The sequence below is a fragment of the Pseudonaja textilis genome, chromosome 12, assembly GCF_049901715.1.
Source record: "Pseudonaja textilis isolate UNSWEBS1 chromosome 12, rPseTex1.2, whole genome shotgun sequence".
Lineage (NCBI taxonomy): Eukaryota > Metazoa > Chordata > Lepidosauria > Squamata > Elapidae > Pseudonaja > Pseudonaja textilis.
The window spans coordinates 8,708,923-8,732,700 of NC_142001.1; the positions used below are offsets into that span (position 1 = coordinate 8,708,923).

Sequence of the window (23,778 nt, forward strand, 5' to 3'; positions counted from 1 at the left end):
TATTATTAGGGAGGAAAATCCCAGCGAAATTGAATAGGATGTCCTGACTCTGTTGGGGTTCGAGTCCAGCGGGTGAAAAGTTTCAAGATTGGATCTGAGCATCGCGTGTTCGCAACCATGTGCGTGCCCACCTGCCTTTGGCGTGTGTGTGTGTGTGTGTGTGTGTGTGTGTGTAAGAGAGAGAGAGGGGGGGGGAGACAGACAACGAAAGGAAGAACAATAAATGAACAGTCGCTGCTGCTTGCAAACCTCCTAGCCTGGCGTACTCGGCTTCCAAATTTCTACGGTTTGGGGGGACCAGATATTTTCTCCCCGGGTTTGCTTCGATCCTGGGGTGGGGTGGGAGATCCCAGCTTCTCCCGCATTCTCTCTATCAATCGGGGGAACATCGGCCACCCTGGCCGGACGTCTCGAGCCTCCGACGGACGGGAGCCTCGCCGTTTGAAAAGCTGACCGGAGCTCTTGTTTCCCCAGGACCCGGAGCCCAAGTCTCGCTTTCCCTTCGTTTTTGAACGTCAGCGCGAACTTGTCCCGTGGAGGGAAAATCCCTGGGTTTAAACCAGGTTTCCTTCCCCTCCCCCTAACCCCACTTCGGGTTCGGCTTTTCTGGCTTCCCCTCCTTACTCAACCGATGTCTCTTTTTCGGTCTCTCGCCCGAAAAAAATAGAGATCTCAAGTAAGCTCCAGGCAGAGATGGAATAGGTTGTTTACTTTATTAATTTGTTTTTGTTTGTTTAAAGTGACAATAAAATTATTATTCTATTTCCATATTTTATATTCTATATTCTATATCTTATATCTTATATTCTATATTCTATATTCTATTCTATTCTCCATTCCATTCTATTTCTATTCTAGTGTTATTCTTCATTCTCTTCTCTTCTCGTCTCGTCTTGTCTCGTCTCGTCTCGTCCATTCCATTCTATTCTCTCTTCTCTTCTCTTCTCTTCTCTTCTCTTCTCTTCTCTTCTCTTCTCTTCTCTTCTCTTCTCTTCTCCATTCTATTCGTTTATTCATTCGTTGTACCGATTGCTCCTGGTTGTATTGACCGCTCCTCTCTTGCTCCTATCAATGTCCGTTTCGAAGCAACGGATCGCGCCCTCGTCAAAGGCAAACCGCAATCCTCTGGGTGAGGTAGATTCCCCCCCCCAACACACACACACACTCCGCTTCCACTCCGGCATCCTGGACTACACCCCCCATCATGCCCAGACGATAGATTTGATCGGCGCTTGGGAGGGCGATGGAAATTGGAGCCCGTGATACCGAGAAAGTGGGCGAAGGCGCGCCGGGGAGCAAGTTTTAGCGCGACCTAACCCGTCTTTAAAAGCCTTCCCTGCCTTAAGGCCGCGGGGTGGGGTGGGGGTTAACAGGAGTTCAGCCCCCACCAAAGAAATCATAGGGCTCTACTTGGTCCATTGAAAGGAGACGTGGTGGGGGGGGGGGCGCTTCCCAGGGAGCCCAGCACGGTAGGTTGGCAGAATTGGCACTGCCCATTCAAAGGCCCGCGGGAAAAAGCGTGCACTCCCGCAACAAACTCAACCAGCGAGTTTCTACTCAGGAGTAAAACCCGACTGCCTTCCGCGCCAAGGAAGACAATTAGAAGAGAAATTAAGCTGTACAGAGAAACACACACACACACCCTTTCCTCGCCACTCCAGCGAGTTGTTTTTTTGGGGGGGCGGCTTGGTAACAACCGACGACCTGACTTCTTATGACATTACTCAATGGATTCCACCTAGCCCCCCTTTCCCGAAGGAGCCTGGACTGCGAAAGGCCAAAGGGGGTGGGTGTGGGGGTGAGAAAGCGCGCTTCACCTCCTTCGCCCCCTCCTCATCTTCTCTTCCCCCACCCTCCCACTCCCGGTTCCCACTTTGCCCGGGCAAAGGGACCCCGGCGTTTCCTTGAAGGCGCCTTTCCTTCCCCGTTGGCCAAGGGAAGGCAGCGCTGAGCCCCTGCTATTTAACTCTCCCCCGCCACTCACGCGTCAGGAGGGGCCGGCCATTTCCCCCCCCCTTCAACCCTCTCCGCCACCCCCTCCCCCCTCCCCAGTTACCTCTCCCTCTTCCAATCCCCCTGGTTGTTTCTTTTTCCTTCTCCTCTTTCTCTCGCTCTCCGTTCCTGCTCGAAAGGGCTCTCCCCTTCCGAAAGCAACAGCGATTCTTAACGGAGCCCTTCCCCGGTTTCGGCCGAAGGGACGCCCGTTGACTCCGCTTCCTTAACCCCAGCCCGGCATCCGCGCGCCTCGCCGACCTCGCTGTTCTTGGGGTTTCATTTTATATTTTTAATTTTCAGAGGAGGAGGAGGAGGAGGAGGAGAAAAAGAAAGAAAAAGAAGAGGAAGAAGAGGAAGAGGAAGAACCAAACTTCCCTCCTTCTTTCCGGAGGCTTGCATGGAATCGAGGAAAGAGAACTTTTGTAAAGAAGAAAAATCTTGCCCAAATTCTGGGCGAAAAAAACAACCACCACCCGTAGCCGGGGATATTTCTTGCGCTGAGCTGTCCAACGCCGTCCGGGTTGAAGAAGGATCGTAGCCCCGGGGTGGATCGGAGGACTGTGGTGGGGGGGATTCCCCTTTGATTGACACATCTTCCCTCTGCAGAAGCTTTTTTGGGGGCCGGGGGGGGGACGCTTGTAGGTCGGAAAAAAGTGGGGGGGCGGCGATTGGCGCAGGGGGGAACAATGGCTTTGAGTTCCCGGGCGCACGCTTTCTCCGTGGACGTTTTAATGGGCAACGCCAATTCTACCAAACGCAAACTGAAGGAGCTGGAAGAAGAGCTCTCCTCCTCCGAGGCCAGGACGGAAAAAACAACTTTCAGGAGAAGCCAAGCGCCCGGTAAGCCCCGGTTCTTCCCGGGTCTCTTCCCCATTTTAATCCGCTTTAGGAGATCAGCAGATCGGGATCCTTCAATCCAAGAAAGCTTTACCGCGCTCTGAGCGGCGCAAGCCTCAGCCCCCCCTCTCCAAACCTCCCCGAGATTCTCTCATTTCTTTCCCAGAGTTTGAAGGAGCCAAGTTTTAGGATTGGGTTTAACCCCCCCCACCCCGGGAAATATATAGGATCAGGAATTCTCCAGTCAAAATGCAGTCCCCAAAACAGGCTACTTCACAAAACCATAGCAAACCAAGATTAGCACTAATGGGACATTGCCAGGTAATGTGGCTGCTTAGAAGCCTGAATGGGTTAAGTCCTGTGCACCCATTCCCCTGGAGATTTTGCAGTTTACAGCCCTGCGTGGGTTTCCTCGGAAGTAAGTCACCCAGACTTCAGCAAAGGAAAAGTTCAGCAGACAGGAATCTGATCCTATTCACTTCCTTTCTGAAGGGGACAAAATCCACCCCTAATTTCCTCTCCCCAACACAAGGCCGGTTTTTATTTATCAATTGAATGAATGAATGAATTCTTTATTGGCCAAGTGTGACTGGAAACACAAGGAATTTGCCTTGGTGCAAATGCTCTCAGTGTACATAAAAAGAAAAGATACATTCGCCAAGATTCAAGAATCATGAGGTAGGACACTTAATGATAGTCATAGGGTACAAGAAGCAATCGAATCATACTAGGAAACAAGTCAATAAAAATCAGAAGGATACCAGCAACAAAGTTACAGTCATATAGTCACAAGTCGGAGGGGAGGGGTGATAAGGAGTGATGAGAAGATTAATAGGAATAGTAGTGCAGACTTTGCAAATAGTTGGAAAGTGTTGAGGGAATTATTTGTTTAGCAGAATGATGACTTTTTGGGGGGAAACTGTCCTTGTGTCTAGTTGTTCTGGTGTGCAGTGCTTTATAGCATCATTTTGAGGGAAGGAGTTTATGTCCAGGATGTGAGGAGTCTGTAGATATGTTCACAGCCCTCTTTTCGACTTGTGCCATATGCAGGTCCTCGACTGAAGGCAGGTTGGTAGCCATTGTTTTTTCTGCAGTCCTAATTATCCTCTGAAGTCTCTGTCTGTCCTGTTGGGTTGCAGAGCCAAACCAGACAGTTACAGAGGTGCAGATGACAGACTCAATAATTCCTCTGTCAAACTGGACGAGCAGCTCCTTGGGCAGTTTTTATTTTGATTTGATTGATTTGATTTTGACTCCTTCATGACTCCAAGTGGTTCTCAAAAAATAAGAAAGGAAAAGCATTACACCAGAGCAACCTTAAAAGATTGCACTAAGCTAGACTCCTGACTTCGGCTAAGTACCTTGGGAAAAGGCAGACATTGTGGCTTGTTTATTAAACTCTGGTTAAGCAAGCCCTGGCTTGTTGAACAAAGCCAATCTTTTGTCAGGCTTAAAGAAAGAGTGAGGAGGTGAACAGATTCAATGTGACTCCCTTCATTATTAATTAGAAATTAATTCTCATTTCTCAAAATTCGAAACAAAAGAAAGCATGTTCTTTCGCTAAATTAAATGTGCCAAAGGAGAGAAACTGGTGTGAGGGAGAAGAATATGGATTGAGATAAGTCTCAGTGGTGAGACTGAAGGTCAAGGGAGCCCAAAGGCCACAGGAAAGTCACCCCCTGTGTGGAAAGGAAAATAACAACACTTACAAAATTTATCAGTTTAGTAATATGGCCACTAGATGATCTAAAAGACCTTCAGTTTTCAACAACAAATATCAATTTCAGATTTCAAAAGTGAGTCAACTGCTGAACAATTCTGGAATAGAATAGAATAGAATAGAATAGAATAGAATAGAATAGAATAGAATAGAATAGAATAGAATTCTTTATTGGCCAAGTGTGATTGGACACACAAGGAGTTTGTCTTTGGTGACTATACTCCCAGTGTACATAAAAGAAAAAATAGAATGCATTTATCAAGAATCATAAGAGACAACACTTATTGATTGTCGTAGGTTATACTAAATAAGCAATCGACTCATACTAGGAAATAAATAAAACAATATAAATTGAAAAGATACAAGCAAAACTGTTATAGTCATAAGTGGGAAGAGATAGGTAATAGGAAGGATGAGAAGAAGAACAGTAATACAGTCTTACTAAGTAGTTTAACAGTGTTGGGGAATTAGTTGTTTAGCAGAGTGATGGCATTTGGGGAAAAGCTGTCCTTGTGTCTAATTGTTCTAGTGTTCAGTGCATTGTTTTGTTTCCAGTAATTCCACATTATTTTTCATTTGGGAGATAAATAGAAGCCAGGGCTGAAAACACAATATGTAAGGGAACTATTTCCTTCAGGTGCCCTAGGTAGGAGAATTATTGACATTCTCGCCCATGCTTCTAATGTGTGTTCCATGGGGACAACTTGAAATGAATGGAAGACTATTCCTGAAAGACCTTTCTTGTTAAGGAAGGAAGGCCCTGGAGCAGGGGTCTCCAACCTTGGCAACTTGAAGACTTGTGGACCTCAACTCTCAGAACTGAAGGGAGTTGAAGTCCACAAGTCTTCAAGTTGCCAAGATTGGAGACCCCTGCCATGGAACAACTCAAAAATGACTGACATCACCATCTTTCTCACTGAACTTCTCACTGGGTTCACATAACCTTCTGGATCCACTCAAGGAGAGAATGGCTTCATTAACTCAACCAAGAAAGCTGGATTGGTGCTCATCCCTGTTGGTTAGCTTTCTGTAGGATTGGATAATTTGTCATTCAAGGAAGCGCTCACTCCAAGAAGAAAGAGACTATTATAAGATATGGGATTTATTCTCTGGATGGTTAAAAAGTAGAGCAAGATATTAAAGGATATTATACAAATGATGTATTGAAAGCTTACTTTAAATAAGTTATAATATGAATATATTCAGTAAGAGTGGATAAGCTCTCAAAGATAGATAGTAATTGAAATTAAAAACCCAATGATATTGTAATAATGATATATTTTGATGTGATACACAATGTTTATTAACATGAATGTAAAATTAACTAGAAATGTATATAAATATAGTAATATGCACAAGAAAGTTGTACCCAGATAACACACTGTATAATTGAAATATGATTTTTATTTGTTGTTTTTGGTTGTAAAAATAAAAATTGAAATAAAAAAAAGAGGAAGTGCTCACTCAGCAACAGGTCCTATGAAGACAACCACTAAACCAAGGGTCTTGAAACTTGACAAGTTTAAGACTAGTGGACCTCAACTCCCAGAATTCCTGAGCTCATAGGACTGGAGGAGGAATTCTGGGAGTTGAAGTCCACAAGTCTTAAAGCTGTCACGTTTGAAGACCCTTGCACCAAACAAAGACTTCAGCAGGTCCTTTCCCTGGCTTCTCATATTTTATTTCTTCTTTCCTTTTCCAGAAAAGAAAACCAAAGGAGAAATAACCCTATCTCTTTGCGAGGAAGCCCGAGAAGAAACGGGGGTGATTCAAGTGGACTTGCAGGGCTCAGAGCTGTGGAAGAGATTTCATGAAATTGGCACCGAGATGATCATCACCAAAGCTGGCAGGTAAGATCTAGGGCAGGTTTTTAGACGGTCATGCGTGCACACATATTTCATCTTCCCTCCCCTGCTGTACACATCCTGCCTTTAAGTAGTTGTCCCGGTCCTAGGAAAGATATTTATTTCTGCTAAACTACAAAATGTTTGTGGTTGACGATGAGGATGTGATTTTATTCTGTATTCACACACTGTACTAGTCCTTAGAAGAAGGGAGATCAGCCTATTCTTCAAAGCACCTGAGAGTAGAACAAGAAGTAACAAACAATTAGTAAATGGAAGGGCTTGATTCCAGAAGTGGAGGGTGCTCCACCAATTTTAAAGAAGAGATTGGACAATGTTTTGTCTGAAATGATATAAGGTCTCCTGCTTGAGCAGGGGGTTGGTTTAGAAGATCTCTCTTCCAATTCTGTTTCTCCTTTCCTTTCCTTTCCTTTCCTTTCCTTTCCTTTCCTTTCCTTTCCTCTCCTCTCCTCTCCTCTCCTCTCCTCTCCTCTCCTTTCCTTTCCTCACTTTCTTTCTCCCTCCCTTTCTTCCCTACTTTCTTCCTTACTTCCTTTCCCCCTCCCTCCCTCCCTTCTATTCTATTTTCCTTCCTCCCTCCTTCCCTCCCTCCCTTTCTTTCCTACTTCCTTTCCTATTCCCTCTCTTCTATTTTTCCTTCCTTCCTTCCTTCTTCTTCAGGTGCCTTGGAAAATAGCTTAATCCCTTTCTCTCTGTGGCAGCCCCTCAAATATTGGAAGACTGCTATTATGTCTCCCCTGGTCCCTCTCTTTTTTTTATACTGTGGTGACCAAAACTCTAGGTGTGGTCTTACTAAGGCTTTATAGAGTGGCGTTAGTACTTCACTTGATCTCTTTGATGATGTATTCATCATTAGCAGCATGTTACCATAATGATGACTATAAACCACTTGTCTAGAAATGGAACTAAACCATTACATCTGACATGATATAATTTTAAAGCAATATCTCTTCAGAAAAACACCAAGAATTCTGTGTAACTCTGAAACTGGGCTAAAGCATTTTAAAGTTTGCTAGAATTTTATCACATTGCAGTTTGGGTTTTTTCTTGGCTCCATGCTTTCTCTTCCAGACAGCCAAATGCTCTTTACCAGCTTAAGCAAACGACTTAAGACAGTAATGGTAATGATATTGATAAGTCAGACTGTAGTCAGTTCAGCATTAAAACTCACAAAAGAGCTGGACACATTGCTATTTCTAGGATTCCTCTGCCCTTCTCCTAACGTGAGAGTTAAACATGCATCCTGATTCACACAACTGGGCAACAAGATGACTCTCATTTAAGTGCCCTGAAAAACACAAAAGTATTAGCAACGCTGAACCTAGAACACTTCTTGTTATTGGAACAAAACAAAGCTGGAGACCAGAGTGGCATTCCTGGACACGGGCTACATTCTCTTATGGGTAAACATTTGGAAAACAAAATGAAAATTGCCGTGGAACATTCTGAAGGATCTGCCCCTTGTCTCTAGTTTGCTTTTCTTCTGCTATTTACCTGCAAGTCTTCTTTGAAAAGTATTCTGCATTATTAGGGTCCTTGGTGTTCTCTGAGCTTGGTTGTTTCTTGAAAGCATTTCATTAGCCAAGCACTGATGATGGTAATAAATCATCTGCAAGCAAACAACCAAGCTGAGAGAGCATCAAGAATGAGCCAGGCCTTCTCCTCCTCCCCCCCCCATGTTACCTGGTTGTTGCATAACAAAACATATGCAAGAAAACAGGCAAGCTCAGAGATACCAAGAATGACCCAGTCCTCCTCTCCTCCTCTTCCTCCTCCTCCTCTTCTTCTTCCTCTTCCTCTTCTTCCTCCTCTTTCTTCTCCCCCTTCTTCTTTCCTCCCCCTCCCCCTCCTCCTATGTTACTTGGTTGTTGCATAAGGAAACATGCAAGAAAACAGCCAGAGACACCAAGAATGACCCAGTCCTCCTCTCCTCCTCCTCCCTCTTCCCCTCCCCCTCTTCCCCTCCCCCTCTTCCTCCTCCTCCTCCTCCTTCCTCTCTTCCTCTTCTCCCTTCCCCCTCTTCCTCCTCCTCCTCCTCTTCCTTCTCCTCCTCCTTCCTCTCTTCCTCTCTTCCTCTTTTTCTTCCCCCTCCCCCTCCTCTTCCCCTCCCCCTCCTCCTCCTCCTCCTCCTCCTCCTCCTCCTCCTCCTCCTCCTCCTTGGGTAATGAAACATCTGCAAGGAAACAACCAAGCTCAGAGACCACCAAGAACACCACAAATCAACCCAAGGCTACAAATAACCTCTTCTATTGGTATTTTGTAGCTTGCTACTTGCAATACTTGTTTCATTTACCTAGATAATTACGGGAATTGGATAGTTAGTTAGCAATTCCCTTAAGGGAATGCATCATGGTAAATGTAGTTAAGGTATCCTGGGAAATGTAGTCCATGTCACGTGACCACATCTGTAATCCTGATTGGTCACTAAATTGACCCTCGATGGGTTGGGGGAGGTTTCTTTACTCTTGCCTGAACTCACGGACTCCTGGTAGCTACTCTACCTCTACCGCTATGAGATGGGAGGAAAGGGATAAGGAGATAACCATCTTTTTACCTACAAAACAGATATGCAAAGGATTGGACATTAAGAAGAACTTTGTTACAAATGTGAGTTATGAGGATACCTGATGAACCAATAATAAAGACTTTGTAGGAATGTTTTGTTGAGTTTATCTACCTGCATCTGTACAGAAGACAAAATCTACCACTGTACAGAATACAGAACAATTAGGAACAGTTTATGTTCCTTTCCTTCAGAAGCAGCCTCACATTTATTGTCATTCTTCTGCAGAAGTAGCAGTTCTAGGAAATCAGGCAGGAAGTGTATTTATAAGTATGTCCAAAAAAAAGTTATTTTTATTCAACGGGCAATTCTTCCAAGTAAAACCTCACCAGATTGCAGCTTACAATTACTCCCGTTGACCAACTGCAGTGATTTTTAAGAACTTGGTCCTCTTGCTAACACAAATGTCTACTTCTACAGCCAAGCCATTTACATTGATCTGTCTTTTCTTTTTCCTTGTACTTCCCTCTCCAAATGGGTAGTAATAATTAAGATTCTAGGTGTGGTATAAATGCTTTCGGACTGGAGCAAAAAAAAAACCCAGCTTGTGTGGCTAAAATGTCTGAATGCTGGAGAGAGTCATGAAGTGGCAAAATGAAAATGTCACAGTAAGGTAACACACATTTTGTTTTGCGCAGGAGAATGTTTCCTTCGGTCAGAGTTAAAGTAAAAGGTCTGGATCCAGTGAAACAGTATTACATTGCGATAGACGTGGTCCCAGTGGACTCCAAAAGATACAGGTAAAAAAGTTTTGATTCCTCCCTCCCCCACAGAAAAAAGCACATAAACCTGTTGATTTTTTGAAATTTAGATTCTAAGTCTAAAGGTGCTTTTTTTTTTTTCAAGAGGCAAATGGACTTTGGGACAACTATGACCTGGATGACTGAAAAAATCTATTTCATAGAGTAGATATTTAGATTCTAAGCCTTCCTTTCTTCCTTAGTACCTTCTTTCCTTCTTAGTTCCTTCCTTATTTTCTTTCTTCCCTCCTTCCTTAGTTCCTCCCTTAGTTCCTTCCTACCTTCCTTAGTTTCTTTCTTCCTTCCTTCCTTAGTTCCTTCCTTAATTCCTTCCTTAGTTCCTTAATTCCTTCCTTAGTTCCTTCCTTAGTTCTTTCCTACCTTCCTTATTTTTTTCCTTCCTACCTTCCTTAGTTTCTTCCTTCCTTCTTAGTTCCTTTCTTAGTTCCTTCCTTCCTTCCTTCCTTCCTTATTTTCTTCCTTAGTTCCTCCCTTAGTTCCTTCCTACCTTCCTTAGTTTCTTCCTTCCTTCCTTCTTAGTTCCTTCCTTAGTTCCTTCCTTAGTTCCTTCCTTCCTTCCTTCCTTCCTTCCTTCCTTCCTTCCTTCCTTCCTTCCTTCCTTCCTTCCTTATTTTCTTCCTTAGTTCCTTCCTTAGTTCCTTCCTACCTTCCTTATTTTCCTCCTTCCTTCCTTCTTAGTTCCTTCCTTCCTTCCTTCCTTCCTTCCTTCCTCCCTTCCTCCCTTCCTTAATTCCTTCCTTAGTTCCTCCCTTCCTTCTTAGTTCCTTCCTTCCTTCCCCTTTCTGAATGAATGAAAATTTATAGAAGGTTTTAGGTTGAAATCAGTTCAGACAAGTCAAGGTTTCAAGTGGGGAAAATTTGAGAATGAGTCTGCCTGTTCCTCTTGGAGACATTAGATCTAGAGAATAGTCCTCTCCTTTAGTTGCCCATAAAAAGGAAGTTTCTCCTTGTCCATACGAACCAGACCTTCAGTGAGATGCTGGGAGCAAAGCAAAGGGCACACAACTCACAAGAATTTGCTTTGAGGCAAATTTATTTTTCTATATACTTTTTTTTTGTATACTTTTATATCCTTTATATATAAAGTATCTATATGTTTATATATACTTTATTATTACCTTGAATTGTGAGTGTACAGCTCGGTATTCTGTTGTTTCTGGATATGATTAAATCAAATGACAAATACAATTAAATGCTGCATACATTTTAAAAAAAGATTTGCTTTGGGGCTTCGTCCTTTTTCGGCTCCTGAACCTCTGTAGTTTAAGCATATCTTCACCTTCATGTCTCCCCCTAGTTGATTTTGTGATTGAATACAACATTTGTAAAACATTTGTATCCCCTTTCAATCATCTTTTCTACACACCGGCAAAACAGACGGGCAGTTACTTCTAAGTAACTTCAACACAGAGCTGGAATTTGAAACAATAATTTCCAGCTGTAACTTAATTAGATTCTTCCTGAGTCTCACCGACTCTGAACAGATTGAAAACCAAAGCAGTTATCAAACTATGCAAATGGTCAGTCCTTCTGCTCTTCTTATAGCTCCCCTTGAGCGAGGGAAAAGGCCTTTGATCACAAACATCAATTGGCAGAGAGTGGAAAAAGTCCCTGGGACTTTGGAAAGTTTGAAGAGTTTTAGCTACAAGTTCCCTTTCTCTTTTTCTCTTTCTCTTTCTTTCTCTTTCTCCAGCCTTCCCCCTTCCCCACGTCCAAGTGCCCAAAGGAAGAAAGAAGGAAAGAGTGGAAAAGTCCTAAGAGCTTTGTCCACCCAACATTGAGACCTCTGTCTTCCCCCCGAATTTGGGACTGAGATAGAGCCATGAGCTTAGCCAAGCTAAGCGTGAAAAGAAGCGAAGCAGCAACAAACCTGCAAAACCTATGCACACAGCAGAGGTTATTGCAAGCAACACTTGGATTGTTCAAATCCTGGGAATGCGGAATACAGAAAGCAAGAAGGAAAGATTAGTTGATTAAGTGGACTATGAATGATTAGCCTGACTTCCAATGCGTAAATAATACTGATTGCTGTTATATAGTGGAGAGTAAAATATGGTGAACTCATTTCCAAAGCTAATTGGAAGTCCTGGGCTCAAGACTTAGTATTTTAGTTTCGCATATGTTAAGCTGTAACATGACTGATGTAATTTTTGGCACATGAATCCTATTGTGGCTTTTAAGCTGCAATTCGTGGCTTAATAGTGGTGGTGTAAAACCAGCCAATTGTGTCTTACTCAACAAAAACAGCGGTGGCAACCGATTGGGTTTGCTCTAACCCTTGTTCCCTTTGGCAGGTATGTCTATCACAGCTCGCAGTGGATGGTGGCGGGAAACACGGACCATTCGTGCATCACACCTCGGCTTTATATCCACCCGGATTCCCCCTGTTCGGGAGAGACGTGGATGAGGCAGATCATCAGCTTCGATCGGGTGAAGCTAACCAACAATGAGATGGACGACAAAGGGCATGTAGGTGTGGATTTGAAGTTGCTACTTTACAGGAAGGGAGGATAAGGGAAGAAAGTAGGGCCAGCTCTATCCATAGCTAGAGCAAGATGGCTGCCTTGGGAGACTTAGTAGAAGAGGGAAGGGAGGAAGGGAGAGAGGCGGAAGTAGGGAGGGGAGTAAGGAAGGAAGGAAAGAAAGGAGGGAGGGAGGGAGAAAAGAAGTGATGGAGAGGGAGGAAGGAAGGAGGGAGGGAAGGAGGAAGGGAGGGAAGGAAGAAGGGAGGGAGGAGACAAAGCAAGGAAGAAGGGAAGAAGAAGGGACAGAGGGAGGGAGAGGAAGGAAGGAAGGAGGGTGGGTGAGAGGGAGGGATGGAGGGATGAAGGGAGGAAGGAAGGGGGGAAGGGAAGAGGGAAGGGAGGGAGGGAGGTGAGTGAGAGGGAAGGAAGGAAGAAAGGAAAGGAGGGGGTGGAGGGAGGGAGGGAAGAATTAGCCACAAAACTCAGATGACCACAAGGTGGCAGCAAAGGGCCAGTATTTTTGCTGCCATCTAGTGACAAACTGGATTTTGCAGCCTGGATTTGATCTTCACCTTGGAAATAGATTTTGGGTGTGATAAAAATAGAGAAAATCAATTTTGATTTTTATGTCAGATAAAGAGGGATCGTGAGAATCCGATTTTTGCTACTGATGCCCAAACAACTTAGCTGTCTGTAAAACATACCTTGGCTTGGATACCAGTATTTTTATCTCTCCCCAAACAGGAAAATCTTTGATGTGCCACAGGTGAGGCAAGAGGGGCAGGAAACAAATCTCATAAATAAATAAGCTTATGATTCGCTTACTAGTTATTTATTAGCTGCACTATAAGATCAAGTAGAGTGTATTATTATTAATATCTTTTTCATGGAAAAAAGGGTGGGGATCTTTTTAAAGCTGCCAACAGCCATCTTGTTTTCTGGTGAAAAAGAAAACCAAACACTCTTTCGAGGGCATGGAAATTTGAGTTACAATTTCTCTCTGGCTTTTTAGTCCTAGACTAGACCTCATTAGTGCCAACCACAAGGAAAATTGGGCCTTTCATCACCCAAATTTCAGATTGTTCAAGTGGTTGAACTCGTATTAAATTATAGAATAACAGAGTCAGAAGGGATCTTGTCCAAGATAGAATATAGTGAAACTATTAGTTTCTGTGACTTATATTCTATAACAGGTAGTCCTTGGCTCACAACCACAACTGAGACCAAAATGGCCAGCAAGACGCCTGTTAAATGAGTTTTGGCCCATTTTACAAGCTTTCTTGCCACAGTTGTTAGAATATAGAACAACAGAGTTGGAAGGGACCTTGGAGGTCTTCTAGTCCAACCCCCTGCACAAACAGGAAACCCTCTACCATTTCAGACAAATCATTGTCCAGTCTCTTCTTAAAAACCACCAGTGTTGGAGCATTCACAACTTCCGGAGGCAGCCCCTTCTCCTTAATTCTAAGTTGCTTTTCTCCTTGATTAGTTTCCACCCAGTGCTTCTTGTCCTGCCTTCAGGTGCTTTGGAGAATACATTGACTCCCCCTCTTCTTTGAGGCAGCCCCTGAGATATTGGAACACTGCTATCATGTTTCCCCATGTCTTTCTTTTCCCTAGACTAAACATACCCAATTCCTGCAACCGGTCTTTGTATGTTTTAGCCTCCAGGCTCTTAATAATCTTTGTTGTTCTTAAGGCAAATCTAATGAGGATTGTTCCTAAATCACCAAGCTCAAGGTAGAATTTTTTTTTAAAAAAAATATCCAAGTTTAAGAATGATAACGTTCACTTTTTCTGATTGTTTTTCCTCTTCTTTCTCTCTGTTTCTCTGTGGACTACAGATAATTTTGCAATCAATGCACAAATACAAGCCCAGAGTCCACATTATTATCCAGGATTCCCGATTTGATCTTTCCCAGACCCCATCTTTGCCTGCAGCTGGTGTTCAGACCTTTTCTTTTAAAGAAACCGAATTTACAACTGTCACCGCCTATCAAAACCAGCAGGTAAATTAACCTGCCCAGAGGTACAAGCAGGTTTTTTGGGAGCAGATGGGTGACAAGTATGATATTCACAGTTCTTCCTTTGTTGTTTGTCTGCAAAACATCCATAGATAACAAAACTGAAGATTGACCGGAATCCCTTTGCTAAAGGATTTAGAGACCCTGGAAGAAACAGGTAAAAAAAAATGCAGTTATTTGACTGATGGAACTATGGATTATTTAAAGACTTTTAAATGGACAAAAGTACATGTTTTTGTGCATTAATTGCCTGCACTATGAAAAAAAAAACATAAATATGTCATCATTAATGACAATGGCCTATAGCTTTTCAGTTTCCCCAGGATATTCTGTTTTAATGGTGCCTTCAAATTATCCTGGGGAAATTGAAAAGCTACAAGCCATTGTCATTAATGACAATTTCTAGGAAACAATGCAGGTATGTCTTGACTTTGAAGACAATTGCTATTTTTTTTTAGTTCAGCAAGTACATTTTGGACATTGGATCTGAACAATAACACTGAATACAAGCAATAAAAACAACAATAGTTATTAGGTTAGAAAGATGTGGTGGTGCAGAATTGCACACTAACTCTGCCGACTTGCCAGCAGTTCGATCCTGACCGGCTCAAGGTTGACTCGGCCTTCTATCCTTCCGAGGTCGGTAAAACGAGGAGCCAGATTGTTGGGGGCAAGAGGCTGACTCTGTGAACTGCTTAGACAGGGCTGTAAAGTACTGTGAAGTCTAAGTGCTTTGGCTAGTGCTAAAAAAAGATGTCAAATTAGGCTGATCTGTGATCATAATAAAGCTTACTTGGATTTGATATATATTATCTCCTTTTTGCTTTCCTTTCACAGAAATAGGATCGGGGCATATTATTATAATCTATTATATAATATATAATATTGTCACGTGACGCATATGCAGGAATGCATACAAGCATTCCTGTACAAAAGTGTGTTGTAATAGGCGGTCCTGTGCATAAAAATCTTTCTCTCTCTTTGGAAGGGAATATCCTTCTCAAATTTCCTTTTTAACACCTGGGTGGAATTCTTGTGAAGGAGTTTAGGGCTTTGGTTTCTACCTCTTCCATGTATAGAGATTGGCCACAATGTGGGGACATAGATGGAACCCATAAAAGAGAGCTCAAAGAGGCCATCTACATTAAAATTGAGCAGCCCTTTCTCAACAGAGGCAGGGAGGGATACAACACCACCGATCTCTTGTTTACAACACGATCCTTTCACCAGTTCCAAGAAGGTTCCACATCCATTTGCACTGTTTCAGTGACCCTGAGGGCACAGATTAATCTTCAATTGGCCTCAGTGACTCTCAGAGAGAGTGCTAATGACCAGGTGACTGCAAGGAATATAAATCTTTCCAGTCTCCACCATTCAGTCAGAACTGAAGAAGCTTCTTGGATGAAAAGCAAAACATCTTCAAGGAAAAAAACCCAAAAAAGTCCAGTTGCCTTTTGAAAAAAAAAAAGCACCTCTACAAAATTGTATATTCAAACAATGCCTCTTCTGGATTTCTGGGTCCCCAGGAGTCCTGAATTGGGCATTTCCTCTAGATCTTAGTTGACTGGCAGAGATGCAAGGAAGAAGGCACAGATATTACGGTTTGAGGCTATATAGGAATTAGCTCGAAACTCCTGCTTCGCTACGAAACTATGTGATCGGGCTTCGTTCTGGTGGAGGAAAATAAGGGGGGAAAATTGTGCCTCTGCCTATCAGCATCCATCATTATTCCTCTGGCTAACGTCCTGTCAGTGTGTGAGAGACTTGAAGGCTGTTTGGAAACTGAAACGGTATTTGCTGTGTGAGCAAGGAGAAGACAGCAAGGAGCCTGGGTGTGGCTTAACTCAACTGTTCTGTACTAAAGCTGCTTGGTGCTATGAAACTAAAACTGAAACGCCTCTCTTCTGCTTATGTTTTGCATTTGGAACGAATTTCTTTTCAGGTGGGGAAGGGGAGTAGAACACCTTAGCATCAGAGCCCGTTAATAATAATAATATAGGAAATATTAATGCCGTGATGGTCATTTCAAAAAAACCTCTTTCTTAGTACCTAGAAGCCAAAAGGACCCTACGTGTCAGATTTCAAGTTTGTAGGCTTTACGGTTCTGGAGATTTTGTGATGATGCGTGAGGGGCATTTCGCTTTTATAGAGAGAGAGATTTGTTCCTTATTACTTCACTTTGACCCCCCCAAAATGCAGCTAAACCCACCCGTGTGCTTATTCTTATGAATGAAGCTCTAGACATCTGCTTCAAGTTCCTCTCCCAATGGCCTTGTTCCATGGGAATGCAAATCTAATTTCCAACTGTCCTGTTGCAGAGGAGTTTTGGATGGACTTCTGGAATCCTATCCATGGAGACCATCTCTGACCTTAGATTTTAAGCCTTTTGGGACGGAACATCAGAGTGAGTATCGAATCTCCAATGATCTTTTCTTTTCTTTCCTCCCCCCCGCCCCTCCGTTCCTATGTGCGTCTCTCAAACTTTAGACTTGTTTTAGTTGAAAGAACTTTTTTTAAAAAAAAAATATTTGGGGAGTTTGGCTGCCAAATGGGCAGTGACAATTAGTTTCTTTTTCATCATTGTGGCAAAAAAAGGGAACGAGGAAAACTTGGGACCCCGAAGCAGTTTTCTCCCTTTGTGAATGATACATCGTTGTCTTATTCCGAGCTGGACTGATTAATCAAAGGGGGATGTTTGTTCCTCTTTTTAAGACTTGTCCTTTTAAATTGATGAATGTAATTGTTCAAAGCTAGAAGCCTGGATAAGTATCAAGGCTTATATTCTGAGAGAGGCAATTATATGTAGAACATTCGCTTTACTTTAAACTATTCCTCCTCCCCTCCCCTTCCCCTTCACTTGACTTCCCTTCCCTTCCCTAACCCTTCCCTTCCCTCCCCTTCCCCCTTCCTTTTCTTTCTCTTTTCTTCCCTTCTCTTCCCTTTCCTTTCCCCTCCCTCATCCTCCTTCCCTTCCCTCTCCTTCCCCCTTTCTTCTCTTTCTTTTTTCTTTCTTTCCATCCCATCTCCCTTCACTCTTTTTTCTTTCTCTTTTCTTCCCTGATCTCTTCCTTTCTCTTTCCCATCCCTCATCCTCATTCCCTTCCCTTCCCTCTCCTTCCCCCTTTCTTTTCTTTCTCTTTTCTTCCCTTCTCTTCCCTTCCCTTTCCCCTCCCTCACCCTCCTTTCATTCCCTTCCCTTCCTTCTCCCCTTTCTTTTTCTTCCCTTCTCTCACCTTTTCTTCTTTTTTTCTTTTTCTTCCTTCCCATCTTCCTTCCTTCCTTCTCTCCCTTCCCCTTTCTTCTCCTTTTTTCTTTTTTTCTTCCCATCTCCCTTACTTCCCATCCTTCTTTTCTTTCTTTTTTCTTCCCTTCTCTTCCCTTCCACCTCCCTCATCCTCCTTCCCTTCCCTTCCCTTCCCTTCCCTTCCCTTCCCTGGAAGGCTGAGATAAAAATGTAGAAATCTATGGGATTGTAGTTAGCAATCCCATACAGTCTAATTATGTTTCAGATCAAACCTGGATAGATCCATTTTCAAAGTCTTTTGCAAGGAAGATTGTTTGTCAGCCACACAGTCACTGACAGTGAGTGGGCAGCCATATAAACCCAGTAAAAAAATGAACATATAAATCCAATAAACCCAACAAAGAAATAAATAATAAATAAATAAATACATCCAATAAATAAATAAATACATCCATTTGAGCCAATTTCCATTTCTTTTAGACTAACTGACTTCGGTGCAGTATTGTGCAAGAAAAACAAAGTAGGCTATCTTGTGTTCTTGGAGGAAACAATAGGATTTGGGCGCATATTAAATAATATAATATTGTATCAAAAATAGGATGGCAACATAGGGGTGCATGCATAATGGGCCATTCTCAAAATGGTTGGACATGGAATGAAGGACGCCTATCAGAAAGGTAGATGATGGCATGAATTTCAGCCAGAAACAATCCATATGGTTCCAAATTTGTCAAAAGACCAGCCTTTGTGTCAATTTGGTCCACCATTCCCATCTAGATGAAGAATGATTCTCATTTGGACCACAAAGCCTGGATCATATTATTGGAATAATACGTGTGCCTGGACAAGTATTTCTTCTACTACGTAGCTTGGTTCTCTATTGGTGGACCAGATGTTCATCAGATGTCCTCTTTTGCCAGAAGTAGGCAAAGATTTGTGGGTGTGGCGTTGCTGATGCCAACCTTGTGAGTCAAGCATGGTGTTTCTTCCAAATGCACTTGGGCTGTTGAGACCAGATGTGTACAGCTGCATTTACTTCCAAGAACAATATTCTCTATGGGGCAGAGTCAAGCATGAGAGGATGAGCAGAAATCTCCTAGCAAAGACTCAGTCCAAATTCATTTGCAGAGTAATAATGTCTATGTCTTTCCACAAAGGAAGCAGAGTTATAATGAGAGAGAGGGAGGGAGAGAGTGAAAAGGAAAAAGGAAGGAAGGAAGGAAGGAAGGAAGGAAGGAAGGAAGGAAGGAAGGAAGGGAGGGATGGAAAGAAGGTAAGGAAAGGGAGGAAAGAGGGAGGGAGAGAAGGAAAGAAAGAAGGAAAGGAAGGAGAGAGGGATGGAGGGGCGGAAGGAAGGAAGGTAAGGAGAGGGAGAAAAGATGGAGGGCAGGAGGGAGAAAAGGAAAGAAAGAAGGAAAGGAAAAGAAAGGAAAGGAGGGAGAGCGGGATGGAAGGATGGAAGGAAGGTAAGGAGAGGGAGAAAAGAGGAAGAGCAGGAGGGAGAGAAGGAAAGAAAGAAGGAAAAGAAAGAAAAGGAGGGAGAGAGGGATGGAGGATGGAAGGAAGGTAAGGAGAGGGAGAAAAGAGGAGAGAAGGAGAGAAGGAAAGGAAGGAAGGAAGGAAGGAAGGAAGGAAGGAAGGAAGGAAGGAAGGAAGGAAAGAAAGAAAGAAAGAAAGAAAGAAAGAAAGAAAGAAAGAAAGAAAGAAAGAAAGAGGGAAGAGAGAGGAGGGAAGAGGAGAGGAGAGGAAAGGAAAGGTCCACAAAGTCTTGAAATCTTAAAATCTTGAAAATAAACCAGTTTTATTTTGGCACCTAAGTCTCAACACAACTCTGTTTCCTTTCCTGTTCGTCTCTCCTTCTTCCTTCTTATTTCCGCAATAATATTGGGGGCCCACCAAAAGTGTTCGCCGGAGGTTGTTATCTCACACATCTGGTGATGTGAATTGAGAAACCCCAAAACATATGTGACACAAAAGATACTACAAGACTCTGTTTTAAGGCAATCCACAACTGTGCAGCCTGTTTAAACGATCACCGTCAAAAATAATACAAATGTAGGATTTGAGTTTGCTGCTTCACAGGGTAACAGAAAAATAGAATTTAACGTTGCCAACAAACAATTTACATACATTTTCCCCCTTGAAATGCCCCTTGAGCAACCCCTTTGAGAGTTTGTCCAAAGGAAAAATGGGAAATGAGCGAAAATCTATTCAGTATGTGTAATATTTGCTCAGTTGTTTTTTTTATTTTTTGGCATAGAGAAAACATCTTGCTTATGATTGTTATCAGATTGTTTTAATCCAACCAACATGATCAATTTTTGTCTTGAAAGCCACACTAAAAATTGGGCAAGAATGACAATAATGTATGGGTTCAGAACAGGTACAGGTAATCCTCGCTTAATGATTGATCGCTTATCAGGCACAGAAAATTACAATGCCCCCCTCAAAAGATCCAAGTTCCAATAGTGGTACCCCAATCCAAGGCACATTAACACATTTCAACTGCCTGGTAACTTTACAGCCAATATCTATCGGTCTATTCTCTTTCTCTCTCCCCACCACCTCTCTCTCTCTCCTCTCTCTCTCATCTATCTATCATCTACCTACCTACCTACCTATCTACCTATATATATCTATCATCTATTATCTATATCTATCTACCTTGTCTGCCTGTCTAGTCTGTCTATTTATTTAGTCAGTCTGTCTGTCTATCAATCTACCTACCTACCTACCTATCTATATTTATTTATCTATCCATCTATCTATCATCTATATCTATCTACCTTGTCTATCTGTCTGTCTATCTAGTCTGCCTGTCTGCCTGTCTATCAATCTACTTACCTATCTCTATCTATCTATCTATCTATCTATCTATCTATCTATCTATCTATCTATCTATCATCTATATCTATCTACCTTGTCTGTCTGTCTGTCTATCTAGTCTGTCTGTCTATCTAGTCTGTCTGTCTGTCTATCAGTCTACCTATGTACCTACTTACCTATCTATCTATCATTTGATTTCTATAGCTGCCCATTTCAGCTCATGGTCATGTGACATGATTTATGATGATTTCTTTTATCAGAAATCATCATTTTGGCTCATTTCCAGCCAAAAAACAAGGCCTACATGAAAAAAAAAAGGCCCACATGAAATAAGGCCCAATACATCATGAATGCATTGACTTGAATCATGATGGCTGGATTCACTTTACAACCGAGGCATTGGCTCAGCGACTACTGTAAAAAAAGGTTGCAAACTCGGGTCAGTCACATAGGGGACTCGACTTACGACTACCATGACTTGCAATGGAAATTCCGAACTCCATTACAGTCATTAGGACTATCTACATACAGTAACATGGGTCTATAATATATCCTGTCCCCATATCAATTCTGGGGAAAATCACAAATTTTCTGGAAGGTAATATATGTTTGAAGATTGGAATAGCAACCCTGCCTATCCTGGAATGGAATAGGAAATATTTATAAGCTTTTTGGTTGACCATTTTGGAAGAGAATAGAGTTACTTCAATGCCTGGGCCTTCCACAGGGACCATGATTGAAGAAGGCTCAAGTTCTCCCACTTAGTTATCCATGTTCCTAACTTCGATGATCCTGAATATTATGAAAGGTGGAGAACAAAGTTCTGTGTCAGAACTCTGACAAATCCACCCCCATTCAAATCATAAGTCTCTAGTCACATCTCTCAGAGTAAAAAAAAATAATGATTTATTAGGAGTGACCATGTCGGTGTTACCTGGGTGCAGCCGACACTAAAACACTAAAACACATCATTCATTTCCCCCTTGACCCTAGTCTTCCCCCCACCCCCTGGATGTATATTCTCCAGTCCATAGCCAAGAGTCCTCAATCATGCTCTCCAGTAATAATCTTGCGCGCCAACAGCTTCGGCTGCCTAGCAATTATCTGAAGCATTTAAGGAATGCACTACTTTCCCCACTCCCTTTCTGCTGGCAACTAAAAAGACCAAAGAAGTATTTTTTTTTAGTTGACATTCTGTTTGGTTTGCTATCATTTCATAATGTCATTTTACTTGCTTTATCCTAGGTGGAAGTTCCAGTTCGTCTCCCGCAACAGCCTCTGGGGGAATCCCATCACCTCTCAGCTCTCTCCTTTCTCCTGCGGGTTCTCCTCCCACCTTTCACCTCTCCGCAACCAATCTTGGCATGCCCTGCCCGGATTCTTACCTGCACCATCTTGGCCTACCCATCTGCTACAAGATTTGCCCTACCAACCTTTTAAGACAGCCGTCCCTCATGTTCCCGAGCCACCATAAGTTGGGAAGCGCCACCGGTCCTCACTTTTTCCCCCACTTCATGGTGGAGGTGCCCACCTTGTCTTCTCTTAGCATTGGCAACATCAGAAGTGGCAAAGCAGAAGATCTAGATGGAGTGGTGTCCCAAGGGCCCAGTTCTGGTGGCCAGATGTTATATGGCTTGCATGCATCTGGAAACATTTTCCCGACGGCGCCTGTTGCCCGAGAAACTTTAAACTGTGCCTTGCATCCTCCTTATGGGTTCTACGGTTATAACTTTTCAGTGCCTTCTAGGTTAATGAATTCGTTGAGCCACTTCAAAGTGAGTGATGGCATGTCACCTCTGCTCCAGGAAAGCAGGTGTAATCATTCTCCCTGGACATCCACAGTTAACCACTGCCTCTAAAAAAAAAGACTTCTAACCTCTCAAAGTCAGGCCACCAACAATCTCTGGATTTCATCCTTCACCAAACACTAAAGGACTGCAATATTTGGAATGCTGCAAAACACAAGGAGGTGGACAAAATGGCTTCCCGGAATTTTCTTCCTGTTCACTGAGAGGGAAAAAAACTCTGTCTCCACCTGAGTGGGTGGGTTGGAGAATAAACAAGATGTCTTTGATGGAGGTTTGCAAGTTCCCTTGCCAGGATGATGGGGGTGAAACATATTTAAGGTCCATAATGGATAGATAATATTCAGAAGAGACTCAGACAGACATCTCCTTAATTCACCAAACTATAAAAAGTTGGAAGAGGAAGTACAACACAATGAGACTTGCAAGATTCTTGTCAGTTCTGTTACACAGACCAGAACCAAAACAAAAAAAAAAATGGGGAGGGGGAAAAAACTTCTGAGAAACCTTAATCAAACTCTAAGCAAGCTGTCTCACTGACTTTCTTGGGAGAACATCTGATAAAGAGATATAAAGCACTACGAACCAATTAGTGTCAGATCATAACTGCTAATTTATTTGGTTGCTTTCATGGGCCTGGCTAAAAAGTAAAGCTGTTCTTTGAATATTTGCACTTTGCAGCAGAATTTAAATATTGTGTCATGACTGAAATGTAATGTGATCCAAATAGTCATGAAATTTTTGTATCTTTCATCTGAGAATTGTTTTGAGAATATCACTTAATCCTCAAGTTGGCTTCTTGGCTCTTTTAAAGAGCTTGTGCTATTCATTCTTTCCTTCCAATGGTTCGTTCCCTAAGTAAAAGCACTTCATTATCTTATCTCCTTCCATATTAACTGCTTATTGTCAATTTCAAAGTATTGTCCAGCATTGAATTATTGTTGTTGATATTATTATGTACCGCAAGGAATCATCTGCATATGGTTAGGACTATTTCTGAATGTTCTTTCCTTGTGTATATATGATCCATGATCTTCTTCTACATAAATTAAAGAAATTTATTGTGTATTTGGGGGAAAAAAATCTAGGTCAGAAAACTTCTCTAATGCTTACACAAGCAGTCAACAGTGATCCAGACATGTCTAAATTTGATCCGCACAACTATGGGCTTTTTTGTGGTTGTTGTTGAAAAGGTTTTCTTAAAAACTTTAACTTTCCTGAACTTATTCTTTATTGCCCTTTTCCCAAAGCTCCTCTAAACATATATTATCCCCAGATTTTTTTAAAAAAATAAATTTTACAGATGTTTGAATATACCTGAGGATTGCAAAGTAGTAAAAGGGTAATATAATAAGAATGCTTGTGGTGGTGCAATCTGCAATTTTCTTTGCTTCCTGACCCTGGGAGGTGGTAGGTGGGAATATCAAGGCCTGGGATGTCTTCTCTTAAAACTCGATTGAAATGCAGGAAGCCCAGGAGGCTGCAGAGCCGTGAGGTGAAGGTTGTGCAATGGAAGACATACCTTCTGACTAAAGTAATGTGAGAAGCTATGCAAGTCCCCTGATCTGAGTTTCAGTTTACTGAAAATAGAAGCCAAAATAATTTGTTTGCCATCAGATTAAAGGATAAGATGACTTAGAAAAAGAAGAAAATACTCTAAGCATGGTCCAGTA

The 23,778-nt window shown here is 42.4% G+C and overlaps 1 protein-coding gene across 1 annotated transcript; it reads left to right on the plus strand.

Annotated features, from left to right (window-relative positions):
* The first annotated feature begins 2,641 nt into the window (after nt 1-2,641).
* On the plus strand, nt 2,642-23,372 carry TBX22 (T-box transcription factor 22). The gene is made up of 8 exons (XM_087940959.1): nt 2,642-2,835; nt 6,255-6,402; nt 9,619-9,720; nt 12,036-12,210; nt 14,051-14,215; nt 14,323-14,387; nt 16,549-16,634; nt 21,546-23,372. The coding sequence occupies exons 1-8, from the start codon at nt 2,682-2,684 to the stop codon at nt 22,157-22,159; spliced, it is 1,509 nt and encodes a 502-aa protein (XP_087797085.1). The 5' UTR covers nt 2,642-2,681; the 3' UTR covers nt 22,160-23,372.
* Nucleotides 23,373-23,778: the final 406 nt, after the last annotated feature.